At 41.8% G+C, this 24837-nt stretch overlaps 1 protein-coding gene across 3 annotated transcripts in view; it reads right to left on the bottom strand.

Annotated features, from left to right (window-relative positions):
* Window positions 1-24837, bottom strand: part of DCC (DCC netrin 1 receptor) — a 1219041-nt gene that overhangs the window by 556091 nt on the left and 638113 nt on the right. For all 3 annotated transcript variants that reach the window (XM_073681315.1, XM_073681325.1, XM_073681306.1), the window contains exons 4-5: window positions 11148-11298; window positions 3492-3628 (exon numbers count right to left, since the gene is read on the bottom strand). In XM_073681315.1, coding sequence (XP_073537416.1) covers window positions 3492-3628; window positions 11148-11298 — 288 coding nt within the window. The remainder of the gene's footprint in view (window positions 1-3491; window positions 3629-11147; window positions 11299-24837) is intronic.

Below are 24837 nucleotides of genomic sequence, written 5' to 3' on the forward strand. Positions count from 1 at the left end.
ATCATCAGGGAAGGAAGTAAATAGCTGTGTCAGCAGGGAGTAAGTAAAGGACTGTATCAGAAGGAAGGAATGAATTCTGTGTCCATAAAGAGTAAGTAAAGAGTTGTATCAGCATGGAGGAAGTAAATGGCAGTACAAGCAACAGAGGCATTAAGGATTGTATTAACATGGAGGGGTAACGGTTTTCATCAGCACAGAGGAAGTATATGGCAGTATCAACAAGGAGGAAGTAAAGGGCTTTATCAATAAAGAGGAATTTAAGGGCTGTATCAGCAGCAATAGACATAAATAAAGATTGCATCAACATAGAGGAAGTAAAGGTTTGCATCAGCACAGAGGAGGTAAATGAATGTTCTATCAAGGAGGAAGTAAAGGACTGTATTGACATGGAGAACAGCATACAGGAAGTAAATGTCTCTATCGTCAAGGAGGAAGTAAATGGCTTAAGAAGCAGACTTAATGGCTTAAGTATCAGCAGCAAGTTTAATGGCCTAAGTATCAGCGGGGAGAAAGTAAAGGGCTGTATATGCACAAAGGAAGTAAATGAGTGTCAACAACAAAGAAATTAAGACTATATGGCAGTATCAGCAAGGAGGGAGTAAAGGGCTTTATCAGAATATAAGAAGTAAAGGACTGTATCAGCAGTAAGGAAAATAAGGATTGTTTCAACATAGAGGAAGTAAAGGTTTCTACCAGAGCAGAGGAAGTAAACGGCTCATTCATCAAGGAGAAAGCAAACGGCTGAAATGACTATATCAGCAGGGAGAAAGTAAAGGGCTGGATATGCCCATAGGAAATGAATGGCTGTGTTAACAAAGAATTAAGGCTATGTTGACATGGAGGAAGAAAAGATTTTAGATCAGCATAGAGGAAGTAAATGGCTATATCATCAAGGAAGGATGTAAATGTCAGCAGGGAGTAAGTAAAGGGCTATATGAGCAGAGAGGAAATAAATGCCTGTGTCAGCTAAGTAATAGTAAAGAGCGGCAGTAACTTAAATCACATCCTATCCATTTTGAAATAAATTAAATCTTTAGCATTCAAGTAGCAAAGCTCAAAAAAAAGAAATGTGTAACATGATAAAGACATCAAGATACCACAGCTACGCATACCATTAATGACAGGGACAAAGCCATATAGGAGAAGTGGGAGAAGTTACATCCAAGTCCAAAAAACAGTCTGATATATATATATATATATCTATAGACACCAGTGTAATCAATGGTATCGTGAAAGTGAGGAGCTACAATTAGGTATGCAGTCTACAAATACACACAGTTCGGTGTGAACAACATGATAGGAAGAATTAAAAGAAATTGGTAGAATGTAGAGTTTTGTACGAGATAAGAAAAAGATGCAGAATTATATAGTTTTCTTTTAAATTATAGGTTGAGATCGAGTCTGAGTCTTTTCTGATTTTAGATTGTGTTTGAGAACAAAAGACGGGAAGAAATCAGTTACCGGTATATCTCTTTTTTTAACATCATTTTCTATATATTTTTGTTGATGAGAAATTTGCTCTTTTGAATTTATCGTCTTTTGTCTGGTTGTGGTTTCTAGAAATCTCTGAGTCTCAATGACAATTGAATTTCTGTAAATGCAACGGTTTATTTTTCACTTTGCGGGAACCAAGCAGTCACTTAATAATCATCTAAAATAGTCGTCTTATGTAACTGTAACAGATAAGTTATCAAGATGATTTAATGTTTTGTAAAAAAAAAAAATTAAGTAGGATGGATCTTAATTGTGACTTCTAGCAAAAGAAAAGAAAAAGTGTGTAGATGTGCATCAATGGAGTTCACAAAAAAATTCCATATTTTTAAAAAAAAAAAGACATAAAAAAAAGCTTGGCTGCCTTTTTCAAATAACAGCGGCACAGTTCCATTGCACAACTTTGGACAGGTGTGGTACTGTTTTTGGAAGAAAGTAGTCATGTTTTCCGGAGCGCCCTTTGATGGAGTTCTTCAAGATTCAGAACCTTTAGCATTAAAAGTCTGAGCACCCTTTGATAGAGTTTTTCAAGATTCATCACCTTCAGCATTAAAGGTCTGAGCACCCTTTGATAGAGTTTTTCAAGATTCATCACCTTCAGCATTAAAGGTCTGAGCACCCTTTGATGGAGTTTTTCATTAAAGGTCTTAGCACCCTTTGATGGAGTTTTCATTAAAGGTCTTAGCACCCTTTGATGGAGTTCTTCAAGATTCAACACCTTTAGCATTAAAGGTCTGAGCGCCCTTTGATGGAGTTCTTCAAGATTCAGAACCTTTAGCATTAAAAGTCTGGGCACCCTTTGCTGGAGTTTTTCAAGATTTATCACCTTTAGCTTTAAAGGTCTGAGCACCCTTTGATGGAGTTCTTCAAGATTCAACACCTTTAGCATTAAAGGTCTGAGCGCCCTTTGATGTTGTTTTTCAAATTCAGTACCTTAAGCATTAAAGGTCTGAGCACCCTTTGATGGAGTTTTTCAAGATTCATCACCTTTAGCTTTAAAGGTCTGAGCACCCTTTGATTGAGTTTTTCAAGATTCAGCACCTTTAGCATTAAAGGTCTGACGTGCAGTGTCAGCTACAGTCACATGATTATGAATGTCGTTGTGCCCCTTCCTTCTGCACATGGGACCACCGCCCATCATACATAGCCTATCCTGCCATGATAGCCTCTCTTACATATACCTGTCGTCACGACGGACATCATTAATGAATATATAAACTTTTACCACTACTAGTATTGCTTCAGTCCCTTTAAACTAAAAAATAAAAAAACTTTGGAAAAGCATTTTTTGGGTGTTTCCAAACTACATCCCAACCCTGTGTAGTCTGATTCCGCAGTCATGCATTATTCTCTTCCATCTGAGATGCAATACTGTGCACAAAAATTGCACCAAAATGTTTTGTCCAAATTTTTGGCCAAAGGAACCACCACCCCTATGAAAAATATGGCGCATTTTAAGACTTTAAATTTAGGCAGCAAATTGGGTAAAGCGCTTCTTTAATATGAAAATTTCTTTATTTCATAATGAGAAATATCAACAGACAGATAAAATCCAGAGTTAAAAAACCTACGCGTTTCGAACTTTAACAGCTCTTACTAATGGCATTATGTAATATAAAGTTCGAAACGCATAGGTTCTATTCAACTCTATATTTTATCTATCTTATTTTTTCCATTTCGTGTGGATTTGCCCTAAAATGCAATGGAGTTATTGTTAATATCCAACACTTGAAAAAAACATCATATAAAGTAAAGATTCAGTTCTAATAATTTAGCCGCACATTATCAATGCTGCAAAAACTCCACAGAACGGATCAGTAATTACATGATTGAGCAATGTTGAACCTGAAATTATAAAAATAGTAAATGAATACTTTATCTTACGCCTAATGAAGTCGGCACTTGTGGAGAGAAAACACAAAATAGCTTTTAAGAAATAATTACTAGACTCGTTTCGATGGGCTCCACAATGGATGTAATTATTAGGCTCGGCCACCTACCTAGGACGCTGAGCTCCGCTGACGCACTGCTGTTCTCGCTCTTGTAGGAGACCAGACAGGTATATGTGCCCGTGTCATCATCCGTCACATTGGTAATCAGCAAATTGCTGCTTCCAAGGAGAGAATATTTTCTTGTCCTGGAATATATTAAAAGAAATATATATTGTAAAGGTCAATGGAGTTCACATTACATAAGACAGAAGGGGCGAAATACAGGAAAATATGAATTTGTGAAATAGAACAGTTAGGTTTGACTATTATCCTTAGGTGGGTTTTCTTGGAAATTGCAGATAAAGAGTATCTCTAATAGGTAGCACTAGAGAGACCATACCTTCTTTTTAGAGGAGAACTAATTTGCATACTTTTTCCTATGTAGCATTTCCTGGATCTCCTTAATGAGAACCAGTGCTCTCATATTTTTGAGCAGAATGAAGACACAAAACGACCATTGGAAATTCTGGAGAAATGTTCTTCCTATGGTCTTCAGAGATCTTCATGAAGGTCACAAGGCTACAGCTGGGATAAGGCATAAATCGAGGGTTGATTGCCTCTCTATCTATCTCAGTTAGACTCATTTCTATTGGATATGATAGTGGCATCTGTGCCACTTAAGAAAACACCAGTATTGTAAAGAAAGGTGTCCTGTGACTGATTTGCATTGAAGGACAACAGGTTTACGTTAAAGGAAATCTGTCAGTAGGATTAACCCTCCTAAGTCATCTATACGGGCATGCAGGTCATAGGACTCTGAATAAAATGATACCTTGGTATCTACGATCGGATGAATTATTGCAGAGAAAATTCACTTTTTCTTAATATGTTAAATGAGGTGTTCAGATCTATGGGTGGAAGAGAGATCTTCATGAGAGTCTACCTCCAAAGCTTAGCCTCTGTATGTAAATTGATCCTCTCGCTGCATTCGTGAAATCAGGCTCCAACCATGAAAGTTGAGACATGAGTAGATCGACACAGTCTAACTTCTGCACAATTTTCTTCCCTTCTGTGGGCACTGGCTTCAATTTCCTTCTGGGTGGTTAGGCGGCACTTGCGCAAAAGGAAGTTGAAGCTGATACCCATAGAAGGGCAGAAGACTGTGAAGATGCGCGATCACTGGTCATCTACGAACACCAGAGATTTCATGGCCGAAGCCTGACTTCACACAAGCAGCGAGGGGATCAATTTTCATACAGAGGTGCCGGTAAGCATTAAAATAAGCTCTGGAGGCAGACTCTCTGGAAGATCTCTGCCCCTCCCATAGATCATAACCCCTATTTTATGTAGTAAAAAAAAAAACTTTGATTTCTTTGTAATAAGACATTAAATCTTAGATATCAGGGTATCATTTTATTCAGCTTCCTATGACCTACATGCCCATATAGATGGCTTACGAGGGCTGATCCTACTGGCAGATTCCCTTTAAAGGGGTTGTCCGGTCTAAAATGACAAGTCTGCAGTCACTCTGAGTGACTGCAGACTTGTGAATCCTTCCAGTGCACTCACTGTGTGTTGTGAGGCTTTGCCGGTGACAATGCCGGGAAGGGTGGTCACGTGACCGAAAATATCCAATATGGATAATCCCAGCCAGAACCCAACTAGACTATGTCCGGCACACTCAATACAATTGTAGCTGAACATTCATCATTTTAGACCGGACAACCCCTTTAAGGCTTGGTTTTTGTCTTACCACTTTACTAACTACTAAGGTTCCCATTTTTTTCTTCCTTAGTCAACATTGACCAGTATGGTATGTGTGGCAGGGTATATAGTAAGTAATCTATGCTGGTTAGTGGAAATCACATACCGTACATAGGTTTTCATACCGTCCTCTGAGCTTTATTTGGGAAATTATAATAGAAAATATCTACATACTTTCCAGCCTGGTTCTTCTTCATCATCTTCATCATCATTATGTGCCCTCTCAGATTACAGCCCTGTGACTATATACATTTCTGCTCTTATTGGTGTCTGTGTCATGTTGCAGAATTGCTTTATGCATTTTTAAAGCGTTGTTACTTCTGTATGTGTGCGCACACATTTAACAACTTAAAATTAGAGATAAGTGAATCTTTAAAAATTCGAAATTACCAGTTTTGATAAATTTTTTACAAAAATTTGGTTCGCAGTGAATTGATTTGCAACTACTGTAAAGCCTCCAATTGCTCTGTAAGGACATGCGTAACACCCTGTGGTCTCCTAGGATTGTATCCGAACCACTTTCAAGCTTTTTATTGCAAACACAACTTTAGTAATGTCAAAGTGACAGCAGCTGTAAAAAAAAGACACAGCCCGCACATCCAAAATTCATAGAATTATCTATTGCGGCTCAGCAAAAATTAACAAAACTGATCATGAGATTTTTAGTTTAACATTCTGATGAGACTGTATGAAGCCCACTGACAGGTCATGGAGAATCTGTTAGTGGGTCCCTGAAGGTGCGACACTTTGTGCTCACCACTGCTGAGTGATACCGAACCAGCAGGAGGAGCAACAAGGTGGCCCACAGCACCCATGCTGCAAGACAAAGCCCCTACAACTCAGGTCACACCATCCCCCAGGCACAACATCACGGCTACAATGGCCGCCACACAGCACCAACACCAAGTGAATAGATGTAAAAAAAATACCTTCCACATTGGGTGGTAATGTCAATGTGACCTCAACCTATATGGCTGTAGGGAAATAGACAGTAACCGTTTTTCACTGCTGTGCTGTTGCACACTATCTGTAATTTTTCTTCAGTGTTTTAAGAAGTTCTCTTGATATCTGCACTACTAAGCTGGGATCTCTCACGTCTCACTATCCAGATTCACCCTGAAATGTTTGCTGCATTCCCTGCCTTGGCTTTTATACAGGCTATCATAGCTCCTTGTGATTAACATGTGATGCGATAGCTAAAATACATTATGGGGAAGCCCATGTGGCCACGCCTGAGGTCCTGAGAGCTTTCTCTGACTGATGCAACCTTCTACTTTGTGTAAACTGGTGGCAGACATTTTTTTGTCATTTCATTTGAACTGAATTACACATTGTTCAAATTTGCCAGGTATTGCAAATTTCCTAAACTTCAACACAAATTTAATTTGCATTGAATTGATTATCATCTCTATTTAAAATGCAAGTTACTGAAGCTCTTTACTTGCTCCTTGCTGATTTATCCCTTTACTTGCTCCCTGCTGATTTATCCCTTTACTTCCCCCCTGCTTATTTATCCCTTTAATTCCTCCCTGCTGATTTTTCCCTTTACTTCCTGCCTGCTGGTACAACACTTTACTTTCTCCCTGATGATTTATCCCTTTATTTCCTCCCTGCTGATTTATTCTTTCACTTCTTCCCTGCTGGTACAACCTTTTACTTCCTCCCTGTTGATTTATGCCTTTACTTCCTCCCTGCTGATTTATCCCTTTACTTCCTCACTGCTGGTACAATCTTTTACTTCCTCTCTGACGATTTATCCCTATACTTCCTCCCTGCTGATTTATCCCTTTACTTCTTCACTGCTGGTACAATCTTTTACTTCCTCCCTGCCGATTTTTCCCTATACTTCCTCCCTGCTGATTTATCCCTTTTCTTCCTCCCTGCTTATTTATCCCTTTACTTCCTCCCTGCTGGTACAACGCTTTACTTCCTCCCTGCTGATTTATCCCTTTACTTCCTCCCTGCTGATTTATCCCTTTACTTCCTCCCTGCTTATTTATCGCTTTACTTTCTCCCTGCTGATTTATCCCTTTACTTCCTCCCTGCTTATTTATCGCTTTACTTCCTCCCTGCTGATTTATCCCTTTACTTCCTCCCTGCTTATTTATCGCTTTACTTCCTCCCTGCTGATTTATCCCTTTACTTCCTCCCTGCTGATTTATCCCTTTACTTCCTCCCTGCTGATTTATCCCTTTACTTCCTCCCTGCTTATTTATCGCTTTACTTCCTCCCTGCTGATTATCCCTTTACTTCCTCCCTGCTGATTTATCCCTTTTCTTCCTCCCTGCTATTGTCAACCACAGGAGGAAAGAGACAGTTAAAGAGAGGCTTAATGGCAAGTCTATTATATATATTTATACAGTACCCTGCTGTAAACCTTTATTTCCCACAATTCCATAAAATCACTACTCAGCATTGGTTCCAGATATCATTGTGTCTTTCACTATACCCAATAGGAAGCAAAGTGAACTTGGCAATGGGTAGATAAGCATACATGAGAATAGGAGAAGAAATACTGCAGGCTTGAAGAATGAGAAGATGACCAGAAGACCAAGGTGGTCATCTCATTAAATATCAAGCTTGCTACTTTCTGGTGTTGGATCAACAGATATTTTCAAGTCTTCAACAGAAAAGTCAATTTAGATAAAATTATTTTCCAAGATATAAATATATATATTAGCAGGATGTTTACTCTACTCCGTTATTTCAGTGTTTAAAACTCACACACATATTCTGTAAGATTGCATTTACTTCATTGTTCTGTACCGGGTTTCTTCAAGCCCTTTATGCCTCACAGTCCTGTAATTTCCCACTCTATAGTCAGTGAAGTGTATGATGCATCTTGAAAAATACAATAGTCTTTGCCAATGGAACAATCCAGCTCAATCAGAATTAATGATATCTCTGCTCGCAGGTGTTACATGTTATCTCTTGCACTTTCCACTATGTTGTCATTACATCTGAAAGCTGCATATTCTATGAATTTGTAATGATTGTAAAATAACACACAACCATTCCCAGACCTCATAAAAGAAAAGTTAGAAAGCGGAATTATACCGTGCAGTAAAAGGTGATGTATTTAATACAATTCTTTCAATAACAATCAGATAGGGGAAATAAAATGCTGCTATAGAGAAATATTTATATTAATGAAATACAGAAATACCATCAGTCACAGCTGACACTACAAATACACACACATATATATATATATATATATAAAAAAATATATATAAATAAGTATTGAAAACATCGTCATCCCCCATTTTCTAAGTAAATATATTTCTAATGGTGCTATTGACATGACATTCTCACCAGATGTCGGTAACAACCCATCCAATCCACACACTCAAAGAAATTAAACCAAAGATGTACATAAATTGTTATGGGTAATAATGAGGGGAAAAGTATTGAGCACGCTTGCTGAAATTTAATTAATACTTTGTACAAAAGCCTTTGTGGGTGATGAAGCTTCAAGATGCTTCTTGTATAGAGAAACTAGTCGCAGGCATTGCTCAGGTGTGATTTTGGCCCATTCTTCCACACAAACACTTTTCACTAGCGTTGAGCAAATTTGTTCGGCATTTCAAATCGTGTTCGTGTTCGGTGTTCCGGCTTGTTCGCGCCAAAAAATCGTCTCCGCCCACGAACATCCCTGATTTGCCACGCTGTCACGCAGATAACATCAGGTCATGGAGATTGAGTGGTGATCGTGCATCAGGGCATGGATGTTGAGTGCATTACTTGTAGTTTTCTTTGAAACAATTGTACCTGCTGATTCCAGGTCTTTCTGTAGCTCTCCACGGGTGATCCTTGGCTCTTGGATAACTCTTCTGAAATCTTGCGGGGAGCACCTGGTCATGGCCAGTTTATGGTGAAATTATGTTCTTTCCTCTTCCGGATTATGGCCCAAATAGTGCTCACTGGAATCTTCAAAAGTTTAGAAATTCTTCTGTAACCAATGCCATCAGTATGTTTTGCAACAATAAGGTTATGAAGGTCTTGAGACAGCTCACTGGTTTTATCCATAATGAGATGTTTCTTGTGTGGCACCATGGTAATGAGACACCTTTTTACAGGCCATCAGTTAAACCAGCTAATTGTATTATTTACTAAATTGCAGGATTGCTTTCTAATTACTGATAGATTTCAGCTGGTGTTAGGACTTTCCATGGCTTTTTACACCTCTCTTTCTTCATGTAGTCAATACTTTTCCCTGTGTCATTTCTCATTATTACACACTACATGGAGGCCCGATGCTATCGCATCGGGAGGGCGGTAATGTCGCGATGGGGGCAGGCTTTGCAGGGTTGAGAATCTCTCCCCCCCATGTGCTCACCCACCTATCCACTCTCTCTTTCCCCCATGTGCTGACTTCTCCCGTCTGTGATCTCTTCTTTGACCTGTCTACCCCATGTGCTATCCCCCTATCTGCTGTCTCTCTCCTTCCTGTGCTGTGTTCTCCCCTCATGTGCTGTCCCATTTGAGCTGTCTCCCCCTGTGCTCTGTCTCTCTCCCCCCTGTGCTGTCTCTCTCTCCCCTGTCCTCTGTCTGTCTCCCCCCTGTGCTGTCTCTCTCCCCCCTGTGCTCTGTCTGTCTCCCCCCTGTGCTGTCTCTCTCCCCCCTGTGCTCTGTCTCTCTCCCCCTTGTGCTGTCTCTCTCCCCCTGTGCGCTTTCTCTCTCCCCCATCTGCTGTCTTCTCCTCTCATGTGATCTCTTCTTTGACCTGTCTACCCCATGTGCTCTCCCCCTTGTCTGCTCTCTCTCCACCCCTGTGCTGTCTTCTTCCCTCATGTGTTCTCTTGTTTGAGCTGTCTCCCTGCGCAGTAAATCAGACCGCCGCCATCTTTGTGCAGGCAGATAGCGGCGGTCACATTAAAACTGCGCATGCGCTTCTCCTGTATAAAGATGGCGGAAGTTAGTGAATCATTTGGCTGATCCCGGCGGCGGCATGTGCGGCGTGTACGGCATGTGCGGCATGTGCGGCGTGTACGGAGTTCTGTTGGTGGTTCCCCCCAAGAGGTACCAACAGCGGTTTCCATACTGAGATACCCAACTTCCGCCGCTTGGAATTCTGGGACCGGGACACACCTGGACTGAACAGGATGAGAAGACATTACAAGGTAATTATATTATAGATAATTTATGGACATCTATGGTTATTTCTTTGCCTGTGTAGATCGGATGGGTTGTTATCGACATCTGGTGAGAATTTCATGTCAATAGAACCTTTAGAAATAGATTTACTTAATTCAGCCGTGCTTATACAGTGTATATACAGCTCTGGAAAAAATTAAGAGACCACTGAACAGTTTTCTATTGGAAAGCGTGGAAAGACTGGTGGAAAGCATGCCAAGACGCATGAAAGCTGTGATTAAAAATCATGGTTAGTCCATCAAATATTGATTTCTGAACTCTTCCTGAGTTAAAACATAAGTATTGTTGTTTCTAAATGAATAAGAACTTGTTTTCTTTGCATTATTTGAGGTCTGAAAGCACTGTTTCTTTTTTATTATTTTGACGATTTCTCATTTGCTGCAAATAAATACATTTTTACCTTTGAATTTCGGAGACATGTTGTCAGTAGTTTATAGAATAAAACAACAATATACATTTTATTCAAAAATATACCTAGAAAGAGAAAAATCAGAGAAACTGAACATTTTGCAGTGGTCTCTTCATTTTTGCCAGAGCTGTAGCTACTTCCTCCCTCAATTATGTCACCTTTGAAGATCTTAGAAGAAATAAAATAACCCCCCAGACTCCAAACCCATAAACTGTGTCTCTGCACTGGGGTAGAAATGGGGGATTGGGGTCTCTCCATGTGATTAACTACAAAGGAATATTGAGAAAGGGAGAGGGGCAATGCTGCGAGTGACCGGGTGACTGGTAACTGCATCTCTTCTAGAACAAAATGTAGTTGGATAATTCTAGATTTCTTCAGAAACTCATGCTACTTGCCTCGTGGGGATGACTTCTTCTCCCCGCATCCAGAAGACGGTTGGTGTAGGATATCCAGACACTGCACATTCCAGAACCGCATCTTGTCCTTCAATGGTTATAAAGTTCGAGGGTCTTTGCAGGAAGATTTGTTGTCGATGTAACCCGGATTCTGCAAATAAAGGAGAATATTTGTTTTGACATTTTTGAATTGAGACTAAAAATGCAAAAGGTGTGAAAATGTAAAATGTGGGGAAATGCAATCTGCAGTCCCAATCAGTGCAATTAAAGAAACGTGATTGGTGTCATTTATCTCTGCTTGAAACAACTTTTTGTCTGTGTCTTTTGTCTGCTTCTTAATGCACACATCAGCTGTAGAGACAGACAGAAAAAGAAATATGAGAAAGAAAGAAAGAAAGAAAGAAAGAAAGAAAGAAGAAAGAAGGAATGAAAGAGAAAGAAGGAATGAAAGCGAAAGAAAGAATTAAAGAGAAAGAAGGAATGAAAGCGAAAGAAAGAATTAAAGAGAAAAAAGGAATGAAAGAGAAAGAAGGAATGAAAGAGAAAGAAGGAATGAAAGCGAACGAAAGAATGAAAGAGAAAGAAGGAATGAAAGCGAAAGAAAGAATAAAAGAGAAAGAAGGAATGAAAGCGAAAGAATGAAAGAGAAAGAAGGAATGAAAGAGAAAGAAAGAATGAAAGAGAAAGAAGGAATGAAAGCGAAAGAAGGAATGAAAGCGAAAGAAAGAATTAAAGAGAAAGAAGGAATGAAAGAGAAAGAAAAAGAAAGACATAGAGAGGAAAAAAAAATGAAGCAACGCATCCAATGTGGTGAAAAAAAGTCTAAAGTATTTTTTCAACCCTTTTCAGCAAACTGAAGAGTACAGTAACTGATGTGGGTGAATAAAAGATCCTCACACTTTTTACATCTAACTGGATGTGATGCCTCATTTTTATTGATTTTTGTAGATAGATACATAGAGATTAGGGTCTAGATAGATAGATAGATGGAGATTAGGGATGAACGGACCCGAACTTGATAGATGGAGATTAGGGATGAACGGACCCGAATTTTAAAGTTACTGTTCTGTGCTAAACGCTGAACATGGACTTTCCTCGGAATGTTCAGAGTTCCGGGGGAAGTTTGTTGCAGAGAGAGAGAGATAGAGAGAGAATATTTTCTGGTTCAAAAGTTCGGGTCCCATTGTTTTCAATGGGGTTCAGGTTCTGGTTCAAGTTCGGATTAAGTTCTGGTACCCAATCAGAACTTTGGAATAAGGCTCCTGTCGGTTACCAGAACTCGAACTTCCACGGGTTTGCTCATCCCTAATAGAGATAGATAGATGTGATGCTAGCCGCTACTCACGAACTTGCTGTGAGACAGAATAGTCAAGAGGTCCAGTGTCAGTAGCAAGAGTAAAATAGAAAGGGAAAAGACAAAAGTTTAGTCAGGTCACAGTCTGAGGTCAAAGTGTCAGGAAGGTAGCGGATCAAGACAAAGGGATGAGTCAAACGTATAGTCAAAGGTAAATCCAAGGTCAACAATGGAGATCAGAATGCAACTCAAACCACAGAGCAAGCACACACCACTTAAGCAGATCAACAATTGGTAATGGTGAAACCTTCGTAGCTAAGTAATCACCCAGAACAGATGACACCCGGAGGAGATCTCACAGAACCAGCCAGATAGGACGGCTGAGCTGTCATTTACAATGTTCACACCTATGCCTCAGATTGGGCATTTGAGCTGTCACTCACAATTCGGACAGCTCAGTAAGCCCTCGATCCCATAGGGCAGCAGAGCTACCATTCACAGCATCTATCTGATACCATAAGTGGTGGAATCGTAATGATAGATAGATGATAGATATGAGATAGATAGATAATAGATAGATGATAGATAGATAGATAGATAGATAGATGAGAGATAGATAGATAGATAGATAGATAGATAGATAGATAGATATTATCAGGGACTATAGATGTGTAAATTAATTTGATGCAAATCAAATTAATTAAAAAAAATGTAAGAATTCAGGAGTGAAAGCTATAAAACACTGAATAAACTGTACAGATAGTGTGTGACAGCTCAGCAGTGAGGAAGATAGAACAGTGTCTTAAATGTCTGTTGGAGTCTCTGGAGTACTTTAAACTCCCTGTGAATTGATTTGATGTAGTGATGAGCGAGTATGTTCGGTTAACCCTTTTGGTGAGTATACTCATGCGAGTACCGAGTATCTTCAGTGTACTCAGTGATATGGTTGAATCACTCCCGTGTGCATGATATGCGACTGTTTGACAGCTTTAATACATGAGAAGAATGCAAAAGAAACAAGCATTCCTCACATGTATTAAAGCTGTCAAACAGTCGCAAATCATGCACACGGGAGTGATTCAACCATATCACTGAGTACACTGAAGATACTCGGTACTCGCATGAGTATACTCACCAAAAGGGTTAACCGAACATACTCGCTCATCACTAGTTTGTTGCAAATCAAATTTCCTAGGAAAATTCAGTGATTTTGATAAATTAGAATTTCCAACGATTCGCTGAACTCTACCAAGAACATATAATATATGATGTAATGATAATATTTGTAAAGTGCTCCAGAATATGTTGGGGCTGGATAACTAATTGTAAAGAAAGATAAATTATTAATAATAATAATAATAAGTAAAGCAATGGATGTAACAGAATGTGGTGTGAATCCCAGTGTGAATATTGACTTTATGTCCCATAATTAATAAATAAAATAAGAAAAATGTTTAAAGAGTCTAAAATATTTTCTACAAAAAAAAAGAATTTCTATCCCAGATATTTAGAGAATCTTAAAATGAACTGGAAACTTTTCACCCCTCCACTTAAATTGAGGGTAAAGGTTCATTTCAGGCTAAGCATGCCATTTTATTGAGACAGTCAATATAAGCAATTGCTCATTTGTTAACGATCTGTCTAGCGGGCCGGGTGGTCTCTCGTTCTAGCGTGTAAAATAACAGACGCTGGGGACGTCAATAGAATTTAGCAATTTTCTTTCAGTAAAACCATATTGTCCTTGTTGAAATGAAGCCTCTGTCATCCGAGACAATGTGAAAAGCATGTCGGACTTTGCGCTGGATGGATGGAGTCCGGCTCCACTCATCACCAACCCAATAGGAAAAATGGCTTCATTTGTTAAGCTCTATAGGGAAAAAATGAAGTTGTGGGGTTCCGAGGATTGGTGATAATTTTTTTTTGCTGGAATAACACTTTAATGTTATGTTTCTTTCGGACTGTCTGCAGGAGAACATCTAGTTATAAATATGACGCCATTTGGGTTGTGAGAGTCTACTGATTACTGGTGGAAACGGCCCGATATTTTCGAGCCAGGACATAAGGATTCATTTTAACTCTACTTTCTCCCCGAAACGCGTGGTGAATATTCAGTCTTGTGATCTGGGGCGATTGAGCTTACTGCCTAGTTCTGGTAGTAGCAGATCACGCTCATTATAAGACACAGAAGGAAAAATTACTTAAAGACTTCTGCCAAACACATTGGTACACAGATGGCACCAGAACTGTCACGGTGCCCTCACTGCGCCAAGCATATTGTGAGCAGTTGCTGAATGGAGCCATGCCCGTCTTTCTTCTCTCTGAACGGGTGTTTATTCGGTGATGATTATTTTCTGCCTTTTTTTTATACCTTTGAAATAGTTTTTTGTCACTTTTCAGTAAAGCTAAATAATAAAAAAACAATGAGTACAATATCTATTTATGAAGGTCAATAAAATGTTTACTTATTTTATCACTCATAGCTAAACCATGTAGGGACTCTAGTTGGCACCATGTCCTGGAGCCTAAGGGCATCCATTAAAGTCCCATTACCCTATAGGAAATTAATAAATGACTTTTGAATGAGACGCCCAATAACCAATGAGGAACCTATTGGAGATCTTAAGATAGATCCAACGGGGCACTTTGGGTCAATATTAAGCAGAATCTGTCACTAGGGATTAGCGGACCCATGGAAGTTCAGGTTCTGGCACACGACCCGACCTGTTCGACTCGAACCCCTTTGAAACAATGGGGACACAAACTTTTGATCTGGAAAATCTCTCTCTCTCTTTCATCCCCGTACTTTCCCCCGGAATGCTGAACATTGTAATGGACTTCCGGGAGAAGTCCATGTTCGGAGTTTACACCAGACACTAACTGTCTAGTACGAATCCTTAACTTTTAAGTTCGAGAACGCTTATCTCTATCTACCACCTCTCCTCACACGTCTATTTTAGCAAATAATTGTATTCTCCATGAAATACCAAAAAATGTTAGGATTCCGTGGAATAGTAACACCCAGTTGTCAATTAATTTTTGCACATTTCTCTAATGAAAAATAGAGGAATTGTATAAACTAAGGAAAAAAAAAAAACATGATCCAGAATTGTTATTTTTGGGGGGGAATAAAAGTATTTTCTGAAACAGACATGTCGGGAGACATGAAAGGTTCTCTTAAAGGTGTTTTGGAGTTAACTATATAGGGGGCAGAAGTGACAGTCACTATCAGACCCTGTTCTCCAGGAGGATACATTATCTGTAAGTGATGCTTGATAACTGGTAGTCATTTTACAAAGCCAATGACTAAATTGTAGAGGGGCTCTGGATGGCACTTGAGGGAACTCATTGGATGGGACCTATGGGGAATTTTTGTTTGTTTGTTCAGGCTGTTGAAATGTTACACCTGGGTCTTGAATCTTTGAAGGACCCAAAAAAGTCTCTTTGCTCCATAGTAAGAAACAAATTCTCTGTTGTTTTGGGAAAATGGCTGAAACTTATCAAAATTTTATGTCTCGAACCATTAGGGCACATTGGCTTTTCCTCTAAGGGTGTACAGGCAGGAGTTATAGGAAGTACAGAGATTAAAGTCAAACTCTGACCATGGACATCTTAGATGCTAAAAAAGTTCAAGTGCCCAACATGAAGAGACCAGATTTATAAATGCTGCATGACAGTTGGCAGTCAAGTCAAAGTTTTGGGGAAATGGCTAAAACTTATGGGAATTTTATGACTGGAACCATTAGGATACATTGGCTTGCCCTCTTTGGTGGGCTCTTTGGGTGCACAAATAGAAACTAGAGGAGGTACAGAAATTATAGTCGCACTCGGAATGGAGTTTAAGGGGCTCAAAAAGTCCCCATGCTCTCCATGAGCTGACCAGTCCTATAAACAATGCTTGACAGTTGGGGAAATGGCCAAAACTCATGAGAATTTATAGAAATTCTTTGGTTGAAACCGATGAGACTCAGGTTTATTATAGTGCGTGGAGAAGTTATAGTTATACTCAAGCTCTGGTCCCTTTGCCCCATTTTAAGAGGCCATAACTGCGAAATGATGCATGAAAATTGGCTGTCAAATCACAGATTTGGGGACATGGCCGAAACTTATGGGAATTCTATGGCTCAAATCATTAGGGCACATTGGCTTGTCTTCTTCGGTGGACTCTATTTGGGTGTACAGAAAGAAACTATAGGAAGTTCAAAAATTATATTCGTACTCGGACTGGTGCTTAAGGGACCAAAAAAGTCCTCTTGGCTTACGTGAAGTAACCAGTTCTATAAATATGCTTGACAGTTGGCATTCAAGTCATGGTTTTGGAGAAATGGCTGCAACTTATGAGAATTCTATGGCTTGAACCATTAAGAAACATTGGCTTATCCTCTTTGGTGGATTCTCTTTTGGTGAACAAAGAGGAATTATAGGAGGTACAAAAATTGCCTACATACTCGAACTGGAGCTACCGGGACCCAAGAAGTCCTACTGCATCACAGGAAGAAAATAGTTCTAAAACGATGCTTGACAGTTGGGAAAATGGCCAAACCTATGAGGATTTGATTGGCATTTATAGAAATTCTATGGCTGGAACAATGGGGTTCATGGACATATTTTAGTGGATGGAGAAGATAGACTTATAATCAAGCTCTGGAACCTGAGAGGGTCCAAAATTGTCCAGATCTGGGGAAATAAATTAAACTTATGCAGTATCTGTTTGGCACTTTTAGAAAGTCTATGGCAGAAACCGATGGGACTCTAGAGTTCGATAGGATCCAAAATGATTCCTTTGCTCATATGAGGAGACCAGGTCTATAAATGATGTATGATAACTGTGGGCATTGGGGGGCTCAAGAGGGGTCTTTAGGTTGTATTTATGTTTGATTTCATCCTGATGTAAATTGCAGACTCACTGTGGCGTCTACTCTATCCCGGTATTATCATGAGCGCTAATCACATGTTGTAATATTAATGATATATTTGTCTCATATCCAGATAGTTATCCCCCCGTGTGAAAGAATCTCCAAGTCTGAGATTGTGACATTTTAATGGAAGCCCAGAGCCTGACCTCGGACGGGGTTACCGTCTACTGTAAGTAGCGTGTTGGGAGAAAAACGACACTGGTGCATTTACTTAAAGTAGTGTCGAGGAGGTCAAACACATCAGGAGTAATTGGTGTAAACTTGTGAAGGCTACTTTTAAGAGGTGTGCTGTAGTGCTGTACGTACGGGGAGATTGAACAAGTCTGGCAAGTAGATTGGAACAAGATAACTGCTCTGGAGATGAGCAAATATCACTCGTCAAGGAAAGGATGCCCTGTAGATAAGTGTTATAATGGATGAGAATTATGGTATCTCTTGGCTATGTAACATCTATATTTTACTAAGAGAAGTTCCTTGCACCATTGCCTTTTTGTTGAAAAACTATTTTTAATATATTGCATCAACGTGAAACATTTCTGATTTATCTAAAATCCATTTTCTGGAAGTGCAGAGCCCCAGGGGGGTATACACCTTGTTTTTAGCGGATAATCGCACTACCTTCTTGCTAGAGATACAGCATGTTGTATGTTCGGGGTGAAGGGGGATACTTAACTTTTGGTGGGTTCTGTTCATGTAAAGATTGAGCTGTCCGCAGATATAGGTCTCATGTGATGGCTGCGGAGCACTATGTCCATAGTGAATGAAATGGGGCACGCAATGTAAATAGTATCGGGCGAAAAGGCGAACTTCTTGACTAAAGTGGCTTCAAAGTCATCATTTTGGAGGTTGCTACATTCCTATGTTCAGAAAAATTCCCAACTTTTCCCTTTAATGGTAAGTTCTGACATATTTGATAATATAATACATCACCCGTAGCTTCGATGCCTAAAAAACATAAACTAAGCTTCACTACAGTTAAAAGAAAAGCTATAACAAATTATACCAGCTAGAATGATGCCATAAAGACACCACAATGTACACCAAAGTGGCCTTAATAAATCTAGCCCGTTGGGTAAAACATATTCACATTTACATCTGGTGAAGGTTCTGTGGGGGTGGAGCATGGGATGCAAATAATATCATACAGGTACCTCCCCCGCAGAACTATAATAAGCAAAACACCAAGTGTGGACAGACCATATACTAAGCAAGTAAAATTGTGTAGAGGCCATGTAGGTAAGAATGTCCAAGGCTTATCAGATCTAAGACATTGCGCTAGAAATTTTATGTCTTTTAATAATTGATGAATTTTCTGAAAGCTGCACAAGAGAGGTGCAAAAGGACGAGCCTCCTCTCTCATCAAAGTGGCTGCTGGAAAGCAGGAGATCCATGTACTTTTTTGAACAGAGAGTTCAATGCTTTTTCCCTTATCACCTCTGTATCTGTTTTTTCAGAGTCTGAGAAAGCTTAGCGATAAGTATTTAATTTCTCTACAGTGCCCCCATAGGAGAAATGAGGCATTACATTAATGGGTTGTCTGTATAATTAAAAAAACAATCCTCCAAAGCAAGAGATAATCTGTCATCCTGGTCAACAGATGAAGATGTTGAAAGAGGGGCTGTCCAGCATTGGGGACAATTTTTTTTTTATTTAAGGGGGTTGACCAGGCTTGGGGCTCAAATCTGCAGTCACTCTATGTGACAACAGACTTTTGAATCATCACAGGGTGCGCACTGTATGCTGTCAGGATTCTTCATTGCCTGCACCGGAAGTGGGCGATCATTTCACAATTAGAATGCGATTTGCATACTTCCGGACACATTCCAACTAGACGTGTTCAACCTCGCTCAATTCACTTGCTCTAAGCAAGGCCACACACGTCTAGTCAGCATGTGACCGCATGTATGTTAATCACATACTTACGATCACATGCCACCTGCTCCCAACGCTAACAGTGGAGAACCCTGACAGCTCGCACACTGCGCGCTATGAGGATTCAAAAGTCTGCAGTCACATAGAGCAACTACAGACTTGGACCCCAAGCCTGGACATTCCCTTTAAATGCATTTATTTGGGGCTAATACAACAACAACAAAAAAAAACTTTGTGAATTAAAATTTTTGCACCTTTTTTCTTTTACAGTATCTTTGTTTTCCTGCAAACTCATTGTTTATGTGATCGATGGTTGTTGAGAAAAAGAGAGATAAAAGAGGTACAAACTTTCCTTTCAGATCATCAGAACGAGCTCACTCATAGATTCTCAGTGAACTCATTCTGCAGCCAGAAACAGATATTGCAGCAAAGGATCTATAAAAAGGTGCAATTTTTCAATGAAACCCAATTGCAAAAATTATTAAATGCATGTAAATGAATCATTTAAAAAATTGTGGACAACCCCTTAACTCAAAATTTCTTAATAGTGTATAAATGTAGATTTTTTTCGAACCCTTTGCATAAGGGTATTTTCAAGTCTTGCTGTTTGAATCACTGCCCCTAGTGTTGGTCTTTGGTACTACACCACGTATATTTTTTTCTTGTTCAGTTTATCAGTAGTTCAGAGAGTCGAACATGAATTCTCACCCCCAGGCTCGGTCTGGCCTGGCGGGGCGCCGGGAAATTTCCCGGTGGGCCCCGGGCCCCATGCAGAGGGAACTGAAGAATTTAAAAAAAAAAAAAAGTGGTCGTGGGCCCTTTAAGGGCGCGCGCACGCACTTTCACCGACGCGATGCCCAGGACAGTAGCGGGAGGGGCCTGGGAGCAGGAGAGCAGGGGCTGCACTTCAGCGTCACACTCAGCAGACAGGGCCGCACGTCTGCTAAAAGTGACGTCACAGCGCACCCTGCACTGCAGTCTCCCACATTAGGAGCGTGTCTGTGGGCTGGAGACAAGCCAAGGTACTGTAATGTTTGGGTGTTTGTATGGATTTTTATGTATATGCTGCCTGCATGTGTGTGTGTACAGTGTGTGTATATGCCTGTGTGTGTGTGTACAGTGTGTGTGTATATGCGTGTGTGTGTACAGTGTGTGTGTATATGCCTGTGTGTGTGTGTATATGCCTGTGTGTGTGTGTACAGTGTGTGTGTATATGCCTGTGTGTGTGTACAGTGTGTGTATATGCCTGTGTGTGTACAGTGTGTGTGTGTACAGTGTGTGTGTGTGTACAGTGTGTGTGTGTATGCCTGTGTGTGTACAGTGTGTGTGTATATGCCTGTGTGTGTGTGTACAGTGTGTGTGTATATGCTGCCTGCATGTGTGTGTGTACAGTGTGTGTATATGTCTGTGTGTGTGTGTACAGTGTGTGTGTATATGCGTGTGTGTGTACAGTGTGTGTGTATATGCCTGTGTGTGTGTACAGTGTGTGTATATGCCTGTGTGTGTACAGTGTGTGTGTGTACAGTGTGTGTGTGTGTACAGTGTGTGTGTATATGCCTGTGTGTGTACAGTGTGTGTGTATATGCCTGTGTGTGTGTACAGTGTGTGTATATGCCTCTGTGTGTGTACAGTGTGTGTATATGCCTGTGTGTGTGTGTGTACAGTGTGTGTATATGCCTGTGTGTGTGTACAGTGTGTATATACCTGCGTGTGTGTGTGTACAGTGTGTGTATATGCCTGTGTGTGTGTGTGTACAGTGTGTATGTGTGTATGTGTGTACAGTGTGTGTATATGCCTGTGTGTACAGTGTGTGTATATGCCTGTGTGTACAGTGTGTATATGCCTGTGTGTGTGTGTGTACAGTGTGTATGTGTGTACAGTGTGTGTATATGCGTGTGTGTACAGTGTGTATATGCCTGTGTGTGTGTATGTCTCTGTGTGTGTGACGCACCCCTGGGCCTGTGTCGCACAGCGTTGCGCATGCAGGAGCTTACCCGGAGCCGGATCTGTTGAGGATTGTAGTCTCGTGGCGGTGACCCGGTCCGTGCCCAGGGACTCAGACTAAGTGGCGTTGTATTAGCGGTAGATGTTGGACGACTACGCCACCCGTTGAATGCAGCGAAGGAGCTGCCGCTGCAGGGCAGACCGCTGAGGCCGGTGGTAGGATTGTGCAGCGTGATAGTATCACCCCCAACGGGAGGGGTATGGCCTCAGGGCAGCCGACGTGGATGATGGGGGTAGCAGGAATCACTCAGAGACGATGCGGTGTAGTTCAGGGTCTTTACTGGTGATAAAGATAGACCCTCCCGGAGTACTGGCTAGCGATCGGGGCCTGGTCAGTCCTTGAGCAGATGGGATCTCTCCTGGCCAGGCGGAGTTGTAGGCCTCCCAAACTGACTGTACTCTTCTGGCTACCTTGCTAGAGGCGGGTATAAGTAGCCCACGTCCCTGAGTGTACCGTGTGGTGCTCACCCGTATGGCCGGTGACTCGGGGCCTTCTAGTGGCGTCCGCTCCACGACGGCGGTGCTGGTCCCACGCGTGTGACCGTGCCTTCGGGTTTCTTGGCCAGAGGACCTGAAATCCCCTGCCGGGCGGTTTCTACTGCTGGGTAAAGATTAGTCCCCACAGCCTCGGACTCCGGGTCCGGTGATAGCTTCTCAGTCAGGGCGAGCTCTGCAGCTGCCAGCCCCTGACTCCTTATAGCACTGCTCCCACAGAGTTCCTGATGTTCTTTTCCTATATCTGCTGCTCTTCTCTGTCTCTACTTCTTCTCTACACACTAACCCTGCCTCAGCCCTAGGTTTATATAGGGGAAGTTCTTCCCCTCCCAGGACTGGGCAGGAGGTGTGGCATGCATAGGATCCCTGACCAAGAGACCTCCCACCTGCTCTCAGACATAACATTGCTGTTACTGTGGAAACCAGACCCCTGGGGTGCCACATGTGTGTGTGTACAGTGTGTGTGTGTGTACAGTGTGTTTATATGCCTGTGTGTGTGTGTGTGTGTGTGTGTATATATGCCTGCATGTGTGTGTGTGTATATGCCGGTGTGTGTATATGCCTGTGTGTTTATGTGTCTTCACACATACGTGTGTGTGTGCTTCCCTGCGTGTCTGCATTTTTGTGTGTGATTGTCTGAGTGTGTCTGTGCATTTCTGTGTGTGCTTGCCTGTGTGTGTACTTGTCCCCATTTCTGTGAGTATGTGTATCTGCGTGTGTATATTAGGGCTCTTTCACATGTCCTGATATTTACGGGACTGGAGATATCCGTGTCCACCTGTGTGTCATCCAAGTGACTCATACTGGCGCTTGGGAATCAGTGTACAGTTAGCACTGTTCCCAAGAGCCGGGTGCTGAGCGCTGCCCTCATCATAGATCCCTGCAGGCGCTGTGATCAGCAGCAGCGGGGTCAATGATGAGAGTAGTAGTCTACTCCCACCGTGTCCGTGTCCAACTGTAAAAATAAGAATAAAATAAAAAAATCCTTATACTCACCTCTCCTAAGTGTCACCCGCTGTAATCCGTGCGAGCGCTCACGCCGAGGAGAATGACTTCTGCAGCGAGCTTGCTCCAGAGCTGCGCTTAGTGAATGACAGGGCACCGCTTGTTGAGCGCAGCTCCGGAGCCCACTCGCTGCAGGAGACATTCTCCTCGGCGTGAGCGCTTGCACGGATTACAGCGGGTGACACTTAGTAGAGGTTAGTATAAGTTTTTTTTTATTTTATTCTTTTTACAGTTGGACACAGCTTGTATAGACTATTACTCTCATCATTGACCCTGCTGGTACTGATTGCAGCACCTGCAGGGATCTATGATGAGGGCAGCGCTCAGCGCTCTTCCCAAGCACCGCGTGCTAACTGTCATCAGTGTGCGGGACTTTTTGCGGTCTGGACAGCAGGTAAAAAACAGACATGTCAGCGTGTTTTGCCCACGGACACCACATGGTCTGTAGAAAGTGGAAACATACTGACATGTGCACATACGCATTCATTTGAATGGGTCTACGTGTGTCAGTGTCTCTGGTACGTGTGGAAACGGTCACCGCATGTACTGACGTGTGAAAGAGCCCTTAGTATGTGTCCGTGTGCGCTTGTTTTCGTGTGTGTAAGCGCGCTTCTGCATGTCTGCGTGCTCTTCCGAAGATTTATTATATTTGGAGAGAGATGGGAGAGAAATTTTAGGAGACATAATGGGGAGATGTGTGAAGAAACAGTATGGTGAACTAGGGGAGGGGTGGGAATGGGTGCGAGAACAGAATGGGGATGTATGAGGAAACAGTATGGAGAGTAGGGGAATAGTGTGAGGAGACAGTATGGAGGGAGAAAAGTGTGAGGTGACACAGCACAGAGACTAGGTAGTGTGGGGGAAGGTATAGAGATGCGGCAGTATGGGGGAAACAGTGTGAGGGCACAGCAAGGAGGGAACAGTATGCTGAGGAGGGGGAGTGTGATGAAGGGGCACAGTATAGAGACTGGGCACTATAGGGGGGACACAGTGTGAGAGGACAATGTGAAGAGGGGGCCCAGTATGGTAAGGAGAGGACAGTGTGGAGAGCAGGTACCATAAGAGGGGTAGAGTGTATGTCATGTTTTGTGCAGGGAGCATTGTAAGAGTTAAGTTTATTCAGGGGCTCAGTGTAGATATTTTTATTCAGGAGCATTATAATGACACTGCTATCTTTAAGGGCATCGTGTCGGGATGTGCTGCAGAAGACCGGAGAAGATGGAAGTCTGCAGAGACGAGCTGTGGATGAGAAAAGTCATCATGGAGACTGGACAAGAGGAAGAAAAGAAAGAGAACGACTCTAATCAGAGAAGACATCTCAGGTAAGATACCTGGATGTAAATGTTCATTTGTGATCCTGCCTGTGTCTCATCAGTACTGTGGTTCCTGTATGGTCCGCAGTCTGATGATGACTGATAACTCCCAGTATCTCTATTGTTAGTTACATACTGGGAGTTGTAGGTTTATGTGATACAAAGATATATGGGGCTGACCTGACATTACAAATGATGGTGGTTCAGATGATGTATTCATGTACTGATGTGTTTGTGCGTGTCTGCGTGTTTGTATGTGTTTAGGTATCTGGAATAATATGTATTTTGTAAGATGCGTGTATGTAAATGTGGCACCCCAGGGGTCTGGTTTCCACAGTAACGGCAATGTTATGTCTGAGAGCAGGTGGGAGGTCTCTTGGTCAGGGATCCTGTGCATGCCACACCTCCTGCCCAGTCCTGGGAGGGGAAGAACTTCCCCTATATAAACTGGGGCTGAGGCAGGGATAGAGAGTTCAGAGGGAGAGTTCAGCCAGGAGGGCTGACAGGGAGCTGTGGCTCCGGCTGGGCCCAGCTCCTGGGCCATGCCAGAAGTAGAGAAGAAGTAGAGACAGAGAAGAGAAGCAGATATAGGAAAGAACATCAGGAGCTCTGTGGGAGCAGTACTACAAGGAGTCAGGGGCTGGCAGCTGCAGAACTCGCCCTGACTGAGAAGTTATCACCGGACCCGGAGTCCGAGGCTGTGGGGACTAACTTCTATCCAGCAGCAGAAACCGACTGGCAGGGGATTGCAGGTCCTCTGGCCCAGAAACACGAAGGCACGGTCACACGCGTGG

This window comes from Phyllobates terribilis, unplaced genomic scaffold (assembly GCF_046119375.1).
Source record: "Phyllobates terribilis strain yellow unplaced genomic scaffold, ASM4611937v1 Scaffold_1__5_contigs__length_1240528914, whole genome shotgun sequence".
NCBI classification, from domain to species: Eukaryota; Metazoa; Chordata; class Amphibia; order Anura; family Dendrobatidae; genus Phyllobates; species Phyllobates terribilis.